This window comes from Meriones unguiculatus, chromosome X (genome assembly GCF_030254825.1).
Source record: "Meriones unguiculatus strain TT.TT164.6M chromosome X, Bangor_MerUng_6.1, whole genome shotgun sequence".
Taxonomy (NCBI): domain Eukaryota; kingdom Metazoa; phylum Chordata; class Mammalia; order Rodentia; family Muridae; genus Meriones; species Meriones unguiculatus.
The window spans coordinates 40,905,692-40,919,709 of NC_083369.1; the positions used below are offsets into that span (position 1 = coordinate 40,905,692).

Sequence of the window (14,018 nt, forward strand, 5' to 3'; positions counted from 1 at the left end):
AAGACGTCTCACTGCGGCAGGCCCGCCCTCTTCTGTTGCCTTCGGACTGAAAAAATCTGCCCCATCTGCCGGAAGCCAGCTGCGAATGACTAAAGCCTGTTCCTGTTCCAGCAGTTGTGTCCTTGCGATACTAGTTCCTCAAAATGGCCGCGACCAGTCAAGGTAAAGGAGGGAGCACGCGCGGAAGGGCCGGGGCGCAGCCACCTTCCTGGTCTAGAGTGAGGGATGGTCGAGCATCTCCTGGGTTCCTCGTGTCGCGGGAACCTCAATAGTACCTGGGCGGAGTCTTTTCAGGCGGGTACTCTGGGGCCTGGCCTGGCCAAGGTCATGCTCAGGCTGGTGACTAAGCTGCCTTGGCACGTTATCTCTGTTCAGCTCCTCCAGCCTTCCAGCGCCGCCCCTACCTAGGTATCCTAGGGAGATTCAGTTTCTGTTCTCAGAATCAATCTGGTCCCCTGACCGAAGTGTATTTGTCTCGTAGTGCTTCTCAGACACCTCACACCTTCATTTTCATTGGTCCTTTCCTAATTGTATTTATTGATGGTTCTGAAAACAGTAGAGATATAAGATGGTACTTTTAGTCGCCCTACTCAAACGAAAACTCCAGTGGCGCACTTTTAAAGTTATGCTTCTTACTCCATTTTGGTTAATGTTAAGTCAGTCAATTCATTAAGCTTGTAAACATCACACACGATGCAATTGCTAAACAGAATATCTAGGAATTTCTGAGAAATCTTGAGTCTTACATAATTGTAGTGCTTATGGTAATTCTTGTTTTCCTTTCTGGGTGCTGGGATTAAAAGAGACTTTAAAAAAATAAGGATTATATTATAGAGAAAATGAACATCTTGATATTGAAACTCAGGCAGGAGTGTAGCTCATAGGCTTGACTTTCTTAATCTTAAATTTAGGAGGGGAGTGTTCTGTAGTTTACTGTTCTTTTTTTTTTTTGCCTGCTGATAATTTAAAAATCACCTGCTTAATTTTATGTATATTTTAAGTTTTACAAGATACCTTAGGAACTGTTTTATACAATAGTATTCATTTATATAACAACATGGATACTCATTTAAATACCCTTCATTCCCTTGTTCATGAGTTCTACTTGGCATTTCTTGCTTGAGTCACATCAGCATGTCTCTTGAATGTTACTTTTCTCCTATTTTGATAATTTTCTTGGACTCCAATTATATATGTGTGAAACATTCTGAAAATTTTTGCTTTATTTACTATATTGATCATCTCTGATTCTGCCTCTATTTTCTATTTTTTTTAAAGATTTGTTTGTTTATTTATTTATTTATTTATTATCTGTACAATATTCCACCTGCATGTGTGCCTACACCAGATCTCATTATAGATGGTTATGAGCCACTAGGTGGTTGCTGGGAATTGAACTCAGGACCTTTGGAAAAATAGCCAATGCTTTTAACCTCTGAGCCACCGATCTAGCTCCCTCTATTTTTTTTTTTTTTTATAAATGACAATTCTTGGCTTTTTCCTTTATTTCTAAACAACCTTACATGATAAGTTTTTGATATTATCTTAATGCAGTATGTTTCCAGGGAAGAAGGACTGAATATAGTAGGTAAACAAGGTAATTTTGGACAAACCAGGGATTAGACATTTTGTTAGCTTGTTTTCTTTACCTGTCTATACACTACATTTCAGAGCTTTGTTTCCTGATTACAAAATGGGATTAATAGATAGTACCTACCTTTCTCTGTGCATTAAATTAGAGAATTTGTTACTAAGCACATTGTCTAGTAAATTAGTAATCATCCAATCAAACATTGTCTGTTTACTTAATCACTGGAGATCCATGTAATACAGAAAATTGGTTTGTAGATAGCTCCTACAGATTTAAATTTTTAAAATATATATTTAGAATGCTTTTATTCAATAGTATGGTTTTCCTACATCAGTTTAATTGGTTTTAAATTTGAGAGGAAAAACAATAGACGACTAATTAATTCTAAGTTTTCAAGGTGCTGCCATACAGATACTAAAATTTGTATATTTTAGTCATTTTCCAAAATTTCAACCCAGAATTTCAGAAATAATTTACTATTTAAAATAGAATATTTGTATATTCGCTATTATAACTGTTGCTTAAAAATCCCTTAATCTGTTCCTCCACTGAGGGGCATCTGGGCTGTTTCCAGCTTCTGGCTATTACAAATAAGGCTGCTACGAACATGGTTGAGCAAATGTCCTTATTGTGTACTTGAGACTCTTTTGGGTATATGCCTAGGAGTAGTATAGCTAGATCTTGAGGAAGGGCTATTCCTAGTTGTCTGAGAAAGCTCCAGATTGCTTTCCAGAGTGGTTGTACAAGTTTATATTCCCACCAGCAGTGGAGGAGGGTTCCCCTTTCTCCACAACCTCTCCAGCATGTGTTGTCTCTTGAGTTTTTGATCTTAGCTATGCGTGTAAGGTGAAATCTTAGGGTCGTTTTGATTTATTGTAGTATATCTGCACAATGGAATATTACTCAGCAATACAAAACAAGGAAATCATGAAATTTGCAGGTAAATGGTGGGATCTGGAATAGATTATCCTGAGTGAGCTATCCCAGAAGCAGAAAGATGCACACAGTATATACTCACCCATATAGACATATAATATAGGATAAATCTACTAAAATCTGTACACCTAAAGAAACTAATTAAGAGGGAGGACTCTTGCTAAAATGCTCAATTCCTATCCAGAAAGGCAAAGAGGATAGACATCAGAAGAAGGAGAAAAGAGGGAACAAGTTAGGAGCCTGATACAGAGGACCTCTGAAAGGCTCTGTCCTGCAGACTATCAATGCAGATGCTGAGACTTATGGGCAACCTTTGGGCAGAGTGCAGGGAATCTTATGAAAGAAGTGGGAAACAGTAAGATCTGGAGAGGACAGAACTCCACAAGGAGAGCAACAGAACCAAAAAATCTGACTACAGGGGTCTTTCCTGAGACTGATACTCCAACCAAGGACTATGCATGGAGATAACCTAAGACCTCTGCACAGATGTAGCCCATGGCAGTTCAGTATCCAAGTGGGTTCCATTATAATAGGAACAGGGACTGTCTCTGACATGAACTGATTGGCCTGCTCTTTAATTACCTCCCCCTGAGGGAGAAGCAGCATTACCAGGCCACAGAAGAAGACACTGCAGCCACTCCTGATGAGACCTAATAGACTAGGATCAGAGGAAGGAAAAGAAGACCTCCCCTATCAGTGGACTTGGGGAGGTGCATGCATTGAAGAGGGTGGAGGAAGGGAGGGATTGGGATGGGAGGAGGGAGGGAACCACAGAGGGGATACAAAGTGAAAAAAGTGTAATTACTAAAGAAAAAAATTAAAAAAAGAAAAAAATGAATAAACTGTAATAAATAAATACATTAATTAAATAATTTTTAAAACTTTTAAAAAATTCCTTAATCTATTTAAGAATGGTGTTAATTTAGTATAAAAGTAAATATTTTCTTATTCTTTTTAAAAATATTTATATAGCTAATCATATACAATGATAGATTTTATTATTACTTTTTGTGTACCTGTATATTTTGAAAATATTTTCACCCCTTTTTTGTTCGTCCCTATTCCTGCTGATCCCCTTCAATTGTTGTCTTGTCTTCCCTATACTTTTTTTTTGATGCCCCATTGAGTTTCATTAGGGTTATTTACAAGGACAAGGGTGAGAGATTGTTTATTAGTGCATAGGCACCTTACCAATGCTATAGCACTAAAGAAAATGTCTCCTTTCCCAACAATCACTAACTGCATCTCTTAATTCTTTTATAGGGAACTTTGATGGAAAATTTGAGGCACTGGATCTTGTAGAATTAACTAAAAAGCAACCATGGTGGCGTAAGCTGTTTGGGCAGGAATCTGGGCCATCAGCTGAAAAGTATAGTGTAGCAACCCAGCTGTTAATAGGAGGTGTTACTGGATGGTAAGTGGTGTTAAAGATTTGCAATTCTTTTGTGCCTGATTTAGTAGCACAATTATAAAAACTGTCTAATTAATTAAAACACACTGACTTCTCTGAATTTGGTCAGAATGTGTAGTGAATCATCAAATTAAAGTACTATTTATATTTTTGCATGCTACTGACAGGTCCAATGGAAACTCCAATCCCCCAAACTCCAAAAGGCAGTCCAAATATCCAGAAATGGCCTCAACCTGGACTATAGGAGGATCTCTGGTGGTTAGATAAATAACATTCCCCAAGAACTTGTAAAACTGGTTCTCTTCTGCCTCCCCCCTAGTTACTCACCTTTCTTATAACCTGACTATTTTAATTATTCTCTTTAGCAGTGGATAAAGAATAAAGAAAGTATAGTGAGAACAGCAAGAGCAGAAAATAGTTAAAATAGCCAGGTTATAGAAAGGTGAGTAACTTATGGGGAGGGAACCCCCAGTAGACTAGTTTGGGGACCCTGAAATGTATAACAAGTACTTGTGAATAGGGACCTGAGGAAGCCTAGAGGCTAGCCTAGGCCTTGATATGCTGATAGGTGGCACTAGCATATGTTAACTGGAGAACCATGTGTCTCCTTTGCCATAAATAAAGGAAATTATTTCTTTTGGCAGAAGAGAAAGTGAAGGTACACTACCAAATTTATTCTATAAAAGTCAATATTATTCTGATCGAAAAACTGTCTAAAGACACACAGAAAAAGCAAACTACAGACTGATTTATTTCATGGACATAGTGTCAAAATTCTCAAGAACAAGTTAAGAATATTGTGCATTACAATCAAGTGTGAATCATCCCAAAAAGGCAAGATTAGTTCTATATACATGCTTCAACAAATGTAAGATGCTATATAAATGGACTTATGAACAGGAACTATATAATTATTCCAATTAATACTAAAATGCATTTGACAGAGTTCAACCTGACTTCTTGATAAAAGTTTTGGTCTGGAAACTTTAGAAATAGATGGAACATACCTGAAAATAATAAAGACTATGTACAACCAAAACTGTAGCCAATGTTATCTTAAGTGGAAACAAACTTTGAGCATTTCCTCTAAAATTAGGAACAAGGCAAGGATGCCCATTTTTCCCCTCTCATTTAAATAGTGCTTGAAGTTTTGGCTATAGCAGTTACAGAAGAGAAAAACACAAAAGGAATAAAAAAGTCAAAACATCTTTGATTGCTGGGCTTTGGTAGTCATCTTCAGGAATGAGTCTGCCATAAGTAAGTGTCCAAATAAGGAAGTAGAGTTTGGTGGCTAGCTTTAGGGATATAATTATTGGTTTACAAAGGAGAGGGAAGGGGTAAGGGCAAGGCCTGCTAGCAGTATGTTTTCCAGGCCTGGGTCTGCTAGGGCGCTTCAAGTATGGTCCAGAACTTGTGATCCTCCTACTTCTGTCTCCCAAGTGGTGTTGTATAACACCACACTTGTAGTATGGCTGAGCCATACTATTTATTGTCACTTAAGCAATATAAATCAAAGTGGATGCTTATATAAAAATTTTCACACAAATGTTCCTACTATTATTTTTAATACCTGAAAGTAGAAACAATCTAAGCATACATGAAAAGGGAATGGAACAGGACTTGCTTTAATCCCATGTCTTTATACTTGTATCAAAAATCAATTTACCTCAGGGAGGCAGAGGTAGGCAGATCACTGTGAGTTTGAGGCCATCCTAGTCTACAAAACAAGTCTAGGACAGCCAAGGCTACACAAAGAAACCCTGTCTTGAAAAAACAAAACAACAACAAAAACAATTGGCCATCTGTCCATTAAATTGATCTCTCTGTGGGCCAGTAAAATATCTTAGTGGGCAGAGGCACTTACCATAAAGCCTGAGGACCTCAGTTCATTCTCAGTGATCCACAGGGGAAAAGGAGAGCTCTGACTCATACAAGCTGTCCTCTGACTTCCACATATATGCCATGGCAAGCATAGATGTGCACACATGCACAGAACATACCATGCCATACACACACACACACACCAAAACAAAATACTTAAAAATAATTCCTTAAAAATTGTTTTGTCTTGATGACAATATCATATTGATCTTATCACTGTCACTTTTTCTTCTTTCAGCTTTGTAGGCAATATATAGTCTATTGATACAAGGTCAATATATTACAATATATGATCAGCGTATATTCCTAAACACCTATAAATATTTTATGTTTTGATGCTATAATAAGTGTAAAATTTTCATTTTTTTTAAATCTATTGCTTGTATAATAGAAACACATTTTCTTAAAAGTCATTTATTGGGTTGCAGAGTTTGGGAATCCTCAAGATATAATTGTGTTTGACAGGCTTATAGGACAGTGGTTCTCAACCCGTGGGTCATGACCCCTTTGGGGGTTGAACAACCCTTTCCTGGGTATCACATAAGATCATCAGAAAACACTGGTATTTATATTATAGTTCATAACAGTAGCAAAATTACAGTTATGAAGTAGTAACAAAAATAATTTTATGGCTGGAGGTCACTACAACATGATGAATTTTATTAAAGGGTCACACCATTAGGAAGGTTGGGAACCATTGTGCTAGGAGGATTCATGGAACTCAAAGCTGTTTTACTCAGAGTTACAACTTCATAACAAAATCCAGCAAGAAAAGAAGCACACAGGACAGCAGGCAGCAGAAACACATACATGGATTTTCCTCTTGTCTTTTTTTAAAGTAAGTCTCTTGTACTTAGCATATAGATAGATTTAACTCTGTTAAAGCACCTAATTTTATATGGGTTTGAACTGAAGTCCTCATGCTTCTGCAGCAAGTACTTTACTCACTAAGCTATCTCCCCAGCCTGATTCCTTTAAAAATCCAGTTTGAAATGTCTTCCTTTTGCTGGACATGGTGCCACAGGCCTTTAATCCCAGCATTTGGGAAGCAGGCGGATCTCTGTGAGTTCGAGGCCAGTCTGGTCTACAAAGTGAGTCCAGAACAACCAGGGTTACACAGAGAAAACCTGTCTCAAAAAATAAAGGAAGGAAGGAAGAAAGAAAGTAAAGAAAGAAAGAAATTTCTTCCAGTGTTTAGAATATTTGTATATAATTTTTTGAGCCTTTGCTGTCTGGAACTCTCTATGTAGCTCAGATTCACAGAGATCCGCCTGCCTGTGCCTCCGAGAGTGCTGAAATTAAAGATATGCACTACTATGCCCAGCCTGCATATACATTTTTAATTGACAAGCTTCTTATAGTGGTACGTGAACGTATTCTTAGTATAAGCAAGTGGCTTAGTAAAGAAACCACTGAAGGGCTGGAGAGATGGCTCAGCGGTTAAGAGCACTGACCTCTCTTCCAGAGGTCCTGAGTTCAATCCCTAGCAACCACATGTGGCTCATAACCATCTGCAAGGGAATCTGATTTCCTCTTCTGGTGTGCCTGAAAACAGTGTTCATATACATAAAATAAATAAATAAATCTTTAAAAAAAACACAAAACACTGAAATGGCCACTCCATCATAGGAGATGGGGAGAAATTTTTATTATGGATAAGAGAGAAAGAACATTCAGAGCCATCTGAAAAAATCCAGAGCCAAGAGAAAAAGAAGCAGACTGGATATGGCCATATCTGCAAGAGAAGGGAGAACAGAGACTAACAAGAGAGAAAATAGTGGAGGTGGTAGGGAAAGAACATTGAACAGAGGGAATACTGAGAATTCAGGGGTAGTGGGAACACCTGCTCTATACAGAGAACAAAGTGAATCTGGGAGAAGGGAAACCTGTTAACTGAAACATCCTTGGAAGTTTTGGGTAGAGGTGAGATGGGCCAGGATGCTAGTGTTGTCTCTGAAATGTAAAATGAGTACTTATAAATGGCCTTCTGTTTCTGTACATGGTAGGAAGGAGCTAGGTCACCTCCAGGTAAGTAGGATATGAGCATTGAAGTTCAGGTTTGTGTGCAGCTAACAGCCTGTCGCATTGTCTGATCTTGGTTTGATTTCCTAGGTGTACTGGTTTCGTATTCCAGAAGGTTGGAAAATTGGCTGCAACAGCTGTAGGAGGTGGATTCTTTCTCCTTAAGGTTTGTATGTTAAGTTTTCCTAAGTGTTTAGAAATTCCACTTGCCTGTTAACATATTGTTAGAATTATAGCCCTGGCTATATTACATTAAAATAGTTTATACATTTGTTTTTGTGTACTATTTCGAGTGCTACTAACCATTTGAGTGAAGTCTTAATCCCTACTCACATTTTATTTCACACTTACAAGGTTGAGAGCCACTACATGGGTACTGAGACTTGAACTTGGATCATCTGGAACAGTCCAGTGCTCTAAACCACTGAGCCAACTCTCAATCCCAAATGTTTTGTTTTTTTTTTTTTAATTATTATTGCTTTGTATAAGAACTTCCCTTTAATAAGTGCTAATGTTTACTTTACATATATATGATGTGTGTGTGTGTGTGTGTGTGTGTATACATATTTTCTCCAGTTTATTTGGGTAACTAATTGATTTATGGTGTAATGGATAACCCTAATTTATCAGAAACAACATACTTGAGTCAGATTTATTCTGTCCACAATTCCTTGAAAATAGTTTACATTGAATTTACTACTTTGACTTTTATTTTACCATCTTATTTTTTAATTTTACTTAAAACTTTGCAAAGTTCAGCATATACATTAAAGGATTGCCAACAACTGAGGACGTTTATTTAATTTTGCTATCAAGCATGGAACCTTGAATATAGAATGTACATTTTGCCTGACGATCATAAACAAAAAATAGCAAATGTCTCTAAAAATAGAAAGTGAGAGGAATTTTGATTACCTACTTAATGTTTTATCTAGACAGAAAGAAATAACAAAGACCATGTTTCTCATTTCTTTTTTATCACTATTAAATTGTAGCTGGCAAACCATACTGGGTACATCAAAGTTGATTGGCAAAGAGTAGAAAAAGACATGAAAAAAGCCAAAGAACAGTTGAAGATTCGTAAGAATAACCAGATACCAACTGACGTCAAAAGTAAAGCTGAGGAGGTAAGACTTGCTTTGTTTAGATTTAGTATATGAAAAGTACAGGCAGTTTTGTGTACAAGATGGGATATAAAATTTTCTCAGCAATATAAAAAAACTTTATATTTACAAAGATCTTGGAGCTATGAGACAAAAGCTCTAGCTGTATGTCAGTCTTAGAATGTTATTACTGTAGAGACAATTTGCAGGGAACAGGGTCTCATGTAACCCAGGCTGTCCTTATTAAATTTCTGCCTCAGCCTCTTGAATGCTAATATAACAACGATATACTACCTCACCCAGTTCATGAAGGCATTAAATCTGGATTTTCTGAAAGAATAGCCAGTGCTCTTAACCCTGGAGATATCTCTCCAGCCTCTTGTAAAGTTTAGTAATTGACTTATTTGATGAATTTTGTCAGTGAATGTGAATACAAAGGAGATGAAGATAGTAGTTGTAGTTAACTAGTTCTTATAGGAACAGGGGTACCACAACGGGTAAGGTGTACTGTCATTGTGAACAAGTTACATTTTATCTCTATGCCTGCTTATCTTTGAAATAGCCAAATCTGTTCTGTACATGACTAATAGAAATGCTTGGATAATGGGTTGGTAGGCTTGAAGATAGCCAGATGGCAAATTCTTTACTGGCCAGGTATGGTGGTGCATGCCTTTTTGTTTTTTTCAAGACAGAGTTTCTCTGTGTAGCTTTGGCTGTCTTGGACTTGCTTTGTATAGACTCGCTTTGTATACCAGGCTGGCCTCCAGCTCACAGAGATCTGTCTGCCTCTTCCTGCTGGGATTACAGGCATGTACCAGCAGCCAGGCATGGTGCCACAGACTGGTAATCCCACACTTGGGGAGGCGGAGGCAAGTGGTTTTCTATGAGTTCGAGGCCAGCATGATCTACAGAGTGAGTCTAGGACAGCCAGGACTCTGTTACATGCGGAAACCCTGTCTCAAAAAAAAAATTACTTTATTTTTTTATGTGTATGGGGTTTGCCTTCATGTATATCTGTATACCATGTATGTACCTGCTGCTTGTAGAGGCAAGAAAAGGGCATCAGATCCCCTGGAACTAGAGTTACTGGTGGCTGAGAACTGCAATGCACTCATATATATACATATACCCCCAGATACACATATAAAAATTTAAGTGAATTTTTTTGTCCTCAAGTAGTACTTTGTTTAAGAAAATATGGAAGTCCTAGAGAGTTACGGGCTGCAGTAGAAGTGAGGCAAGGAGACGTAATGGCCTAGCTCATTTTTGTTTCTGGGATAAAATATTCTTACGGAAAACAACTAAGAGAGGAAAGGGTTTAGTAAGCTTACAGTTCTAGGTTTCGGGCCATCACTGAGGAGAAGTCAGGCAGGAATTTGGGCAGCTGATCACATTAATCCTAAATCTAGAGCAGGGAGAAACAAATGAATCTTTGCTATCTGCCTGCTATCCCACATATCCCACCTCTGACCAAAGAATTTAATTCACAGCCAAAGACCATGTAGCAAGAACCACAGAGAATGCTGTTTGCTGGTTGGCAGACAGGCTTATGCTCACTTAGCATTCTTGTACAGTTCATGACCACCTGTCTAGGGAACGGTTCTGCCCACAGCATGGTGCGCCATCCAACATCAACTAACTCAAGACAATTCTGTACACACATGCCCAGCTCAATATAGTTCTCAACCTTCTTAATGCTGTGGTCCTTTAATACAATTCCTCATGTTGTGGTGACCTCCAACCATAAAATTAGTTTCTTTGCTATGTCATAATTTTAATTTTGCCACTGTTACGAATCATAATGCAAATATCTGTGTTTTCTAATGGTCTTAGGTCCCAGGACCCACAGGTTGAGAACCACTTATCTAGGCAATTTTTCAGTGAGATTCTTTTCTCAGATAATTGTAGACTGTGTCAAGTTGGCAGTTAAAGCTAGCCAGGACACCTAAATACAGTGGTAGTGAAGAGACACTGTAGACTTTTACACAATGGTGCAAGGAGGATTGACTCACAAAGTGATGGGAATCTAATAGTGAAAATGGTTTACTTAGTTGGAAAGTGAAGACACTGTGCTTAACTTCAAGAAATGATTTGGCTTGGCCGGGGGATATGGCTTATTGGGTAAAGTGATTGTCATGCAAATCTGAAGACCATAGTTTTGGATCCTCAACACTCATATAAATGCCAGGTGGGTGTGGTGACCTCCCTTCAGTCCTAGGGCTACGGCAAGAATCACTAGAGCAAACTGGCTAGCCAGACTAGCTCAAATGGTAATCTCTTGGTCCAGAAAGAGATCCTGTCTCAATATATAATGTGGGAATGAGCTAGGAAGACACCCATCAATCTTAGCCCTCCATATGTATGTGCACTTGTTTATCTACATGTATGTACAACAAATACACACATGTACACGTACACACCACATAATGAAGAAACAAAAACATGAGTAGGCCAGAATGTTGGATATAGTATTTCACATTTACATTCTAAGGGAAGTGGTCAGGAGAGATAATAAATCGTTAAGAAAGCCATACAGAGTACCTATCTATGTATGCATCAAACCTTAGATCAATAGAAACTTTTGCAGGAAGGTATAGGGGAGGTGAAAGCTTTGGGAAATAAGAAAATAAAACTTTGCTTACAATCATCAGTAAGAGAAATGGTTAACATCCTTAGCAAAATAACTCATTGTAGAAAATCTTGTGTTTTTCAGGTTGTGTCATTTGTAAAGAAGAATGTTCTAGTGACTGGGGGATTTTTTGGAGGCTTTCTGCTCGGCATGGCATCCTAAGAAGTTCACTTCATTGTTCTGTTTTCGTTGTTTGTTTGTTGCCAGCAGCTTCTAGACTCCAACATAGGACAGTTGACACTACTTTTCCTCCTCTTCTCTTGTGCCATTCTCCCTGTTGTGGCAAATATGAATGGCTTCCATAGGCTTTTCCTTGTACAAGGTTAATACGGGCCTTCTCATGAGCGTGACAGGTTGGAAGAGACAGTAGATGTTAACTTTTCCAGTACTCTCCTGACTTGGTTGATGTATAGCTTAAAAAGAATGTTCCTTTTCCACTTTGTAAGATCCTTTTCCAAACTTGATTTGGAAAAGCAGCATGTAGTTATGTTAGTATATGTTACATGAAAAGGAACCAAATACATTTGCCTTTAAGCATGTACGATTTTGGTATCTTGGTATATGCATTCTCTTTGAGTTGGTTTTAGGCTATAGAAAGGGAGGTATTTATACTTGCTATAATTATCCTGCCAAAATGGCAGTGTAAGTAAGTACTATAACTAAAAAGATTGAATATAAAATGAACTTCTATTAAAGATGTATGAAATAATGTATGTATTGTATTTGGTAGGTGGGTCTTTATGGAAAACAACTACAAGAAATTCATTATTGAATGGTTGGATGAGTCATTTATAGGTATTAAGATCCAGACCAGGAATGTTTTCTACCATACCACATACTGTATCTCATGGCTGTTTTCAAATTATTTAGGTGAGAGAAGTAAAAAAAAAAAAAAAAATTATATATTTATTTCATAGAAAGGGTTCTGTGCTTTCAAATTTGAACTGTTTCCCACATTTGTTAAAATATTATGGGTTGCAGTATTCTTTTATGGAAATTCTGTTTATTTATCCAATTTGTATGAAATAAAACATATAAGCAAGAATTTTAAAGAGATGTTCTAGACATTCAGAATTGAGAAGAGCACATGTGAAATAAAGTATTTCCATCAAATGCAATCTCCATCAGAATTATTCTTTAAAATAAAAATCTGTGCACTTCACATTTTGGCATAATGGCTGTTACAATGATCTCAACTCCAACTAAAAATTCATCTTCCAGAAGCCAAGTCTTCTGTCATCTTCCTTGTCCCCACAGGGCCTACCACTTAATAGATTTCAAATATTTATTAAGTATATTTACTTGTATAAAGATAACTCCCTGTTAAAGGTTAGGCTTGCCCCAATTGAATTCTTAGCTATATAGATGATCCCATGTATAACAGTGTATTTTTTAAGTCATACATTCAAGATAACTAATTTTTTGACATACCTTAAGAATAGCATACTGAAGCCAGGTGTGGTGGGGCATGCCTTTAATCCCAGTACTTAGAGAGGCAGAGGAAGGCAGATCTCTATGAGTTTAAGGCCAGCCTGGCCTACAAAGTGAGTCCAGGACAGCCAAAGCTATATAGGAACCCTGTCTCAAAACCCAGGGCAAAAAAAAGAATGACATATTGAATTTGAAAATTGAAACTACCAGTTAAAACTTAGGATTCACCTATTTGTATTTTCTCATTACATTTTTATATTATTTGGGCCAACATAAGTTATTCTACTTGTAATATGTATTAGTCATTCTTCCATACATGACAGTATAACCTGCTTTGGTACATATTTTTCTAAGAGTTTGAAAATGATTTTTCACTATTTATCTTGGAAGCATAAGAGAGTGACTTCCCCATGTATCATTGCTTGCCTATAGCAAACATAAAATGATATTTGTTTTATCAGTTATTATAAAGTACTTGCCATTTGTTTACAGTATGTATTTAATACTAAAATCTAAGTATACCTTTTAAAAATCAGTATAATACCTTACTGTTACAGAATAAATAACAATTATTTAATATGAAGCATTACAATGTTTTAAATGCTCTTTCTGTGTGTATAGTATATATATTAATAACTGCATCAAACATGGTTGAGCAAGTGTCCTTATTGTGTATTTAAGCCTCTTTTGGATATATGCCTAGGAGTGGAATAGCTGGATCTTGAGGAAGCACTATTCCTAGTAGTCTGAGAAAGCACCAGATTGCTTTCCAGAGCTGTTGTACAAGTTTACATTCCCACCAGCAGTGGAGGAGGGTTCCCCTTTCTCCACATCCTCTCCAGCATGTGTTGTCTCTTGAGTTTTTGATCTTAGGCTGAAATCTTAGGGTCATTTTAATTTGTATTTCCCTGATGGCTAATGAGGTTGAGCATTTCTTTTAAGTGTTTCTCTACCATTCGATATTCCTCTGCAGAGAATTCTCTGTTTAGCTCTGTACCCCATTTTTTAATTGGA

The 14,018-nt window shown here is 37.3% G+C and overlaps 1 protein-coding gene across 1 annotated transcript; it reads left to right on the forward strand.

The window, feature by feature from the left end:
• The first annotated feature begins 23 nt into the window (after positions 1-23).
• Positions 24-13,587, forward strand: Fundc2 (FUN14 domain containing 2). The gene is made up of 5 exons (XM_060375198.1): positions 24-162; positions 3,791-3,941; positions 7,932-8,007; positions 8,837-8,968; positions 11,658-13,587. The coding sequence occupies exons 1-5, from the start codon at positions 144-146 to the stop codon at positions 11,733-11,735; spliced, it is 456 nt and encodes a 151-aa protein (XP_060231181.1). The 5' UTR covers positions 24-143; the 3' UTR covers positions 11,736-13,587.
• The last annotated feature ends 431 nt before the right edge of the window (positions 13,588-14,018 follow it).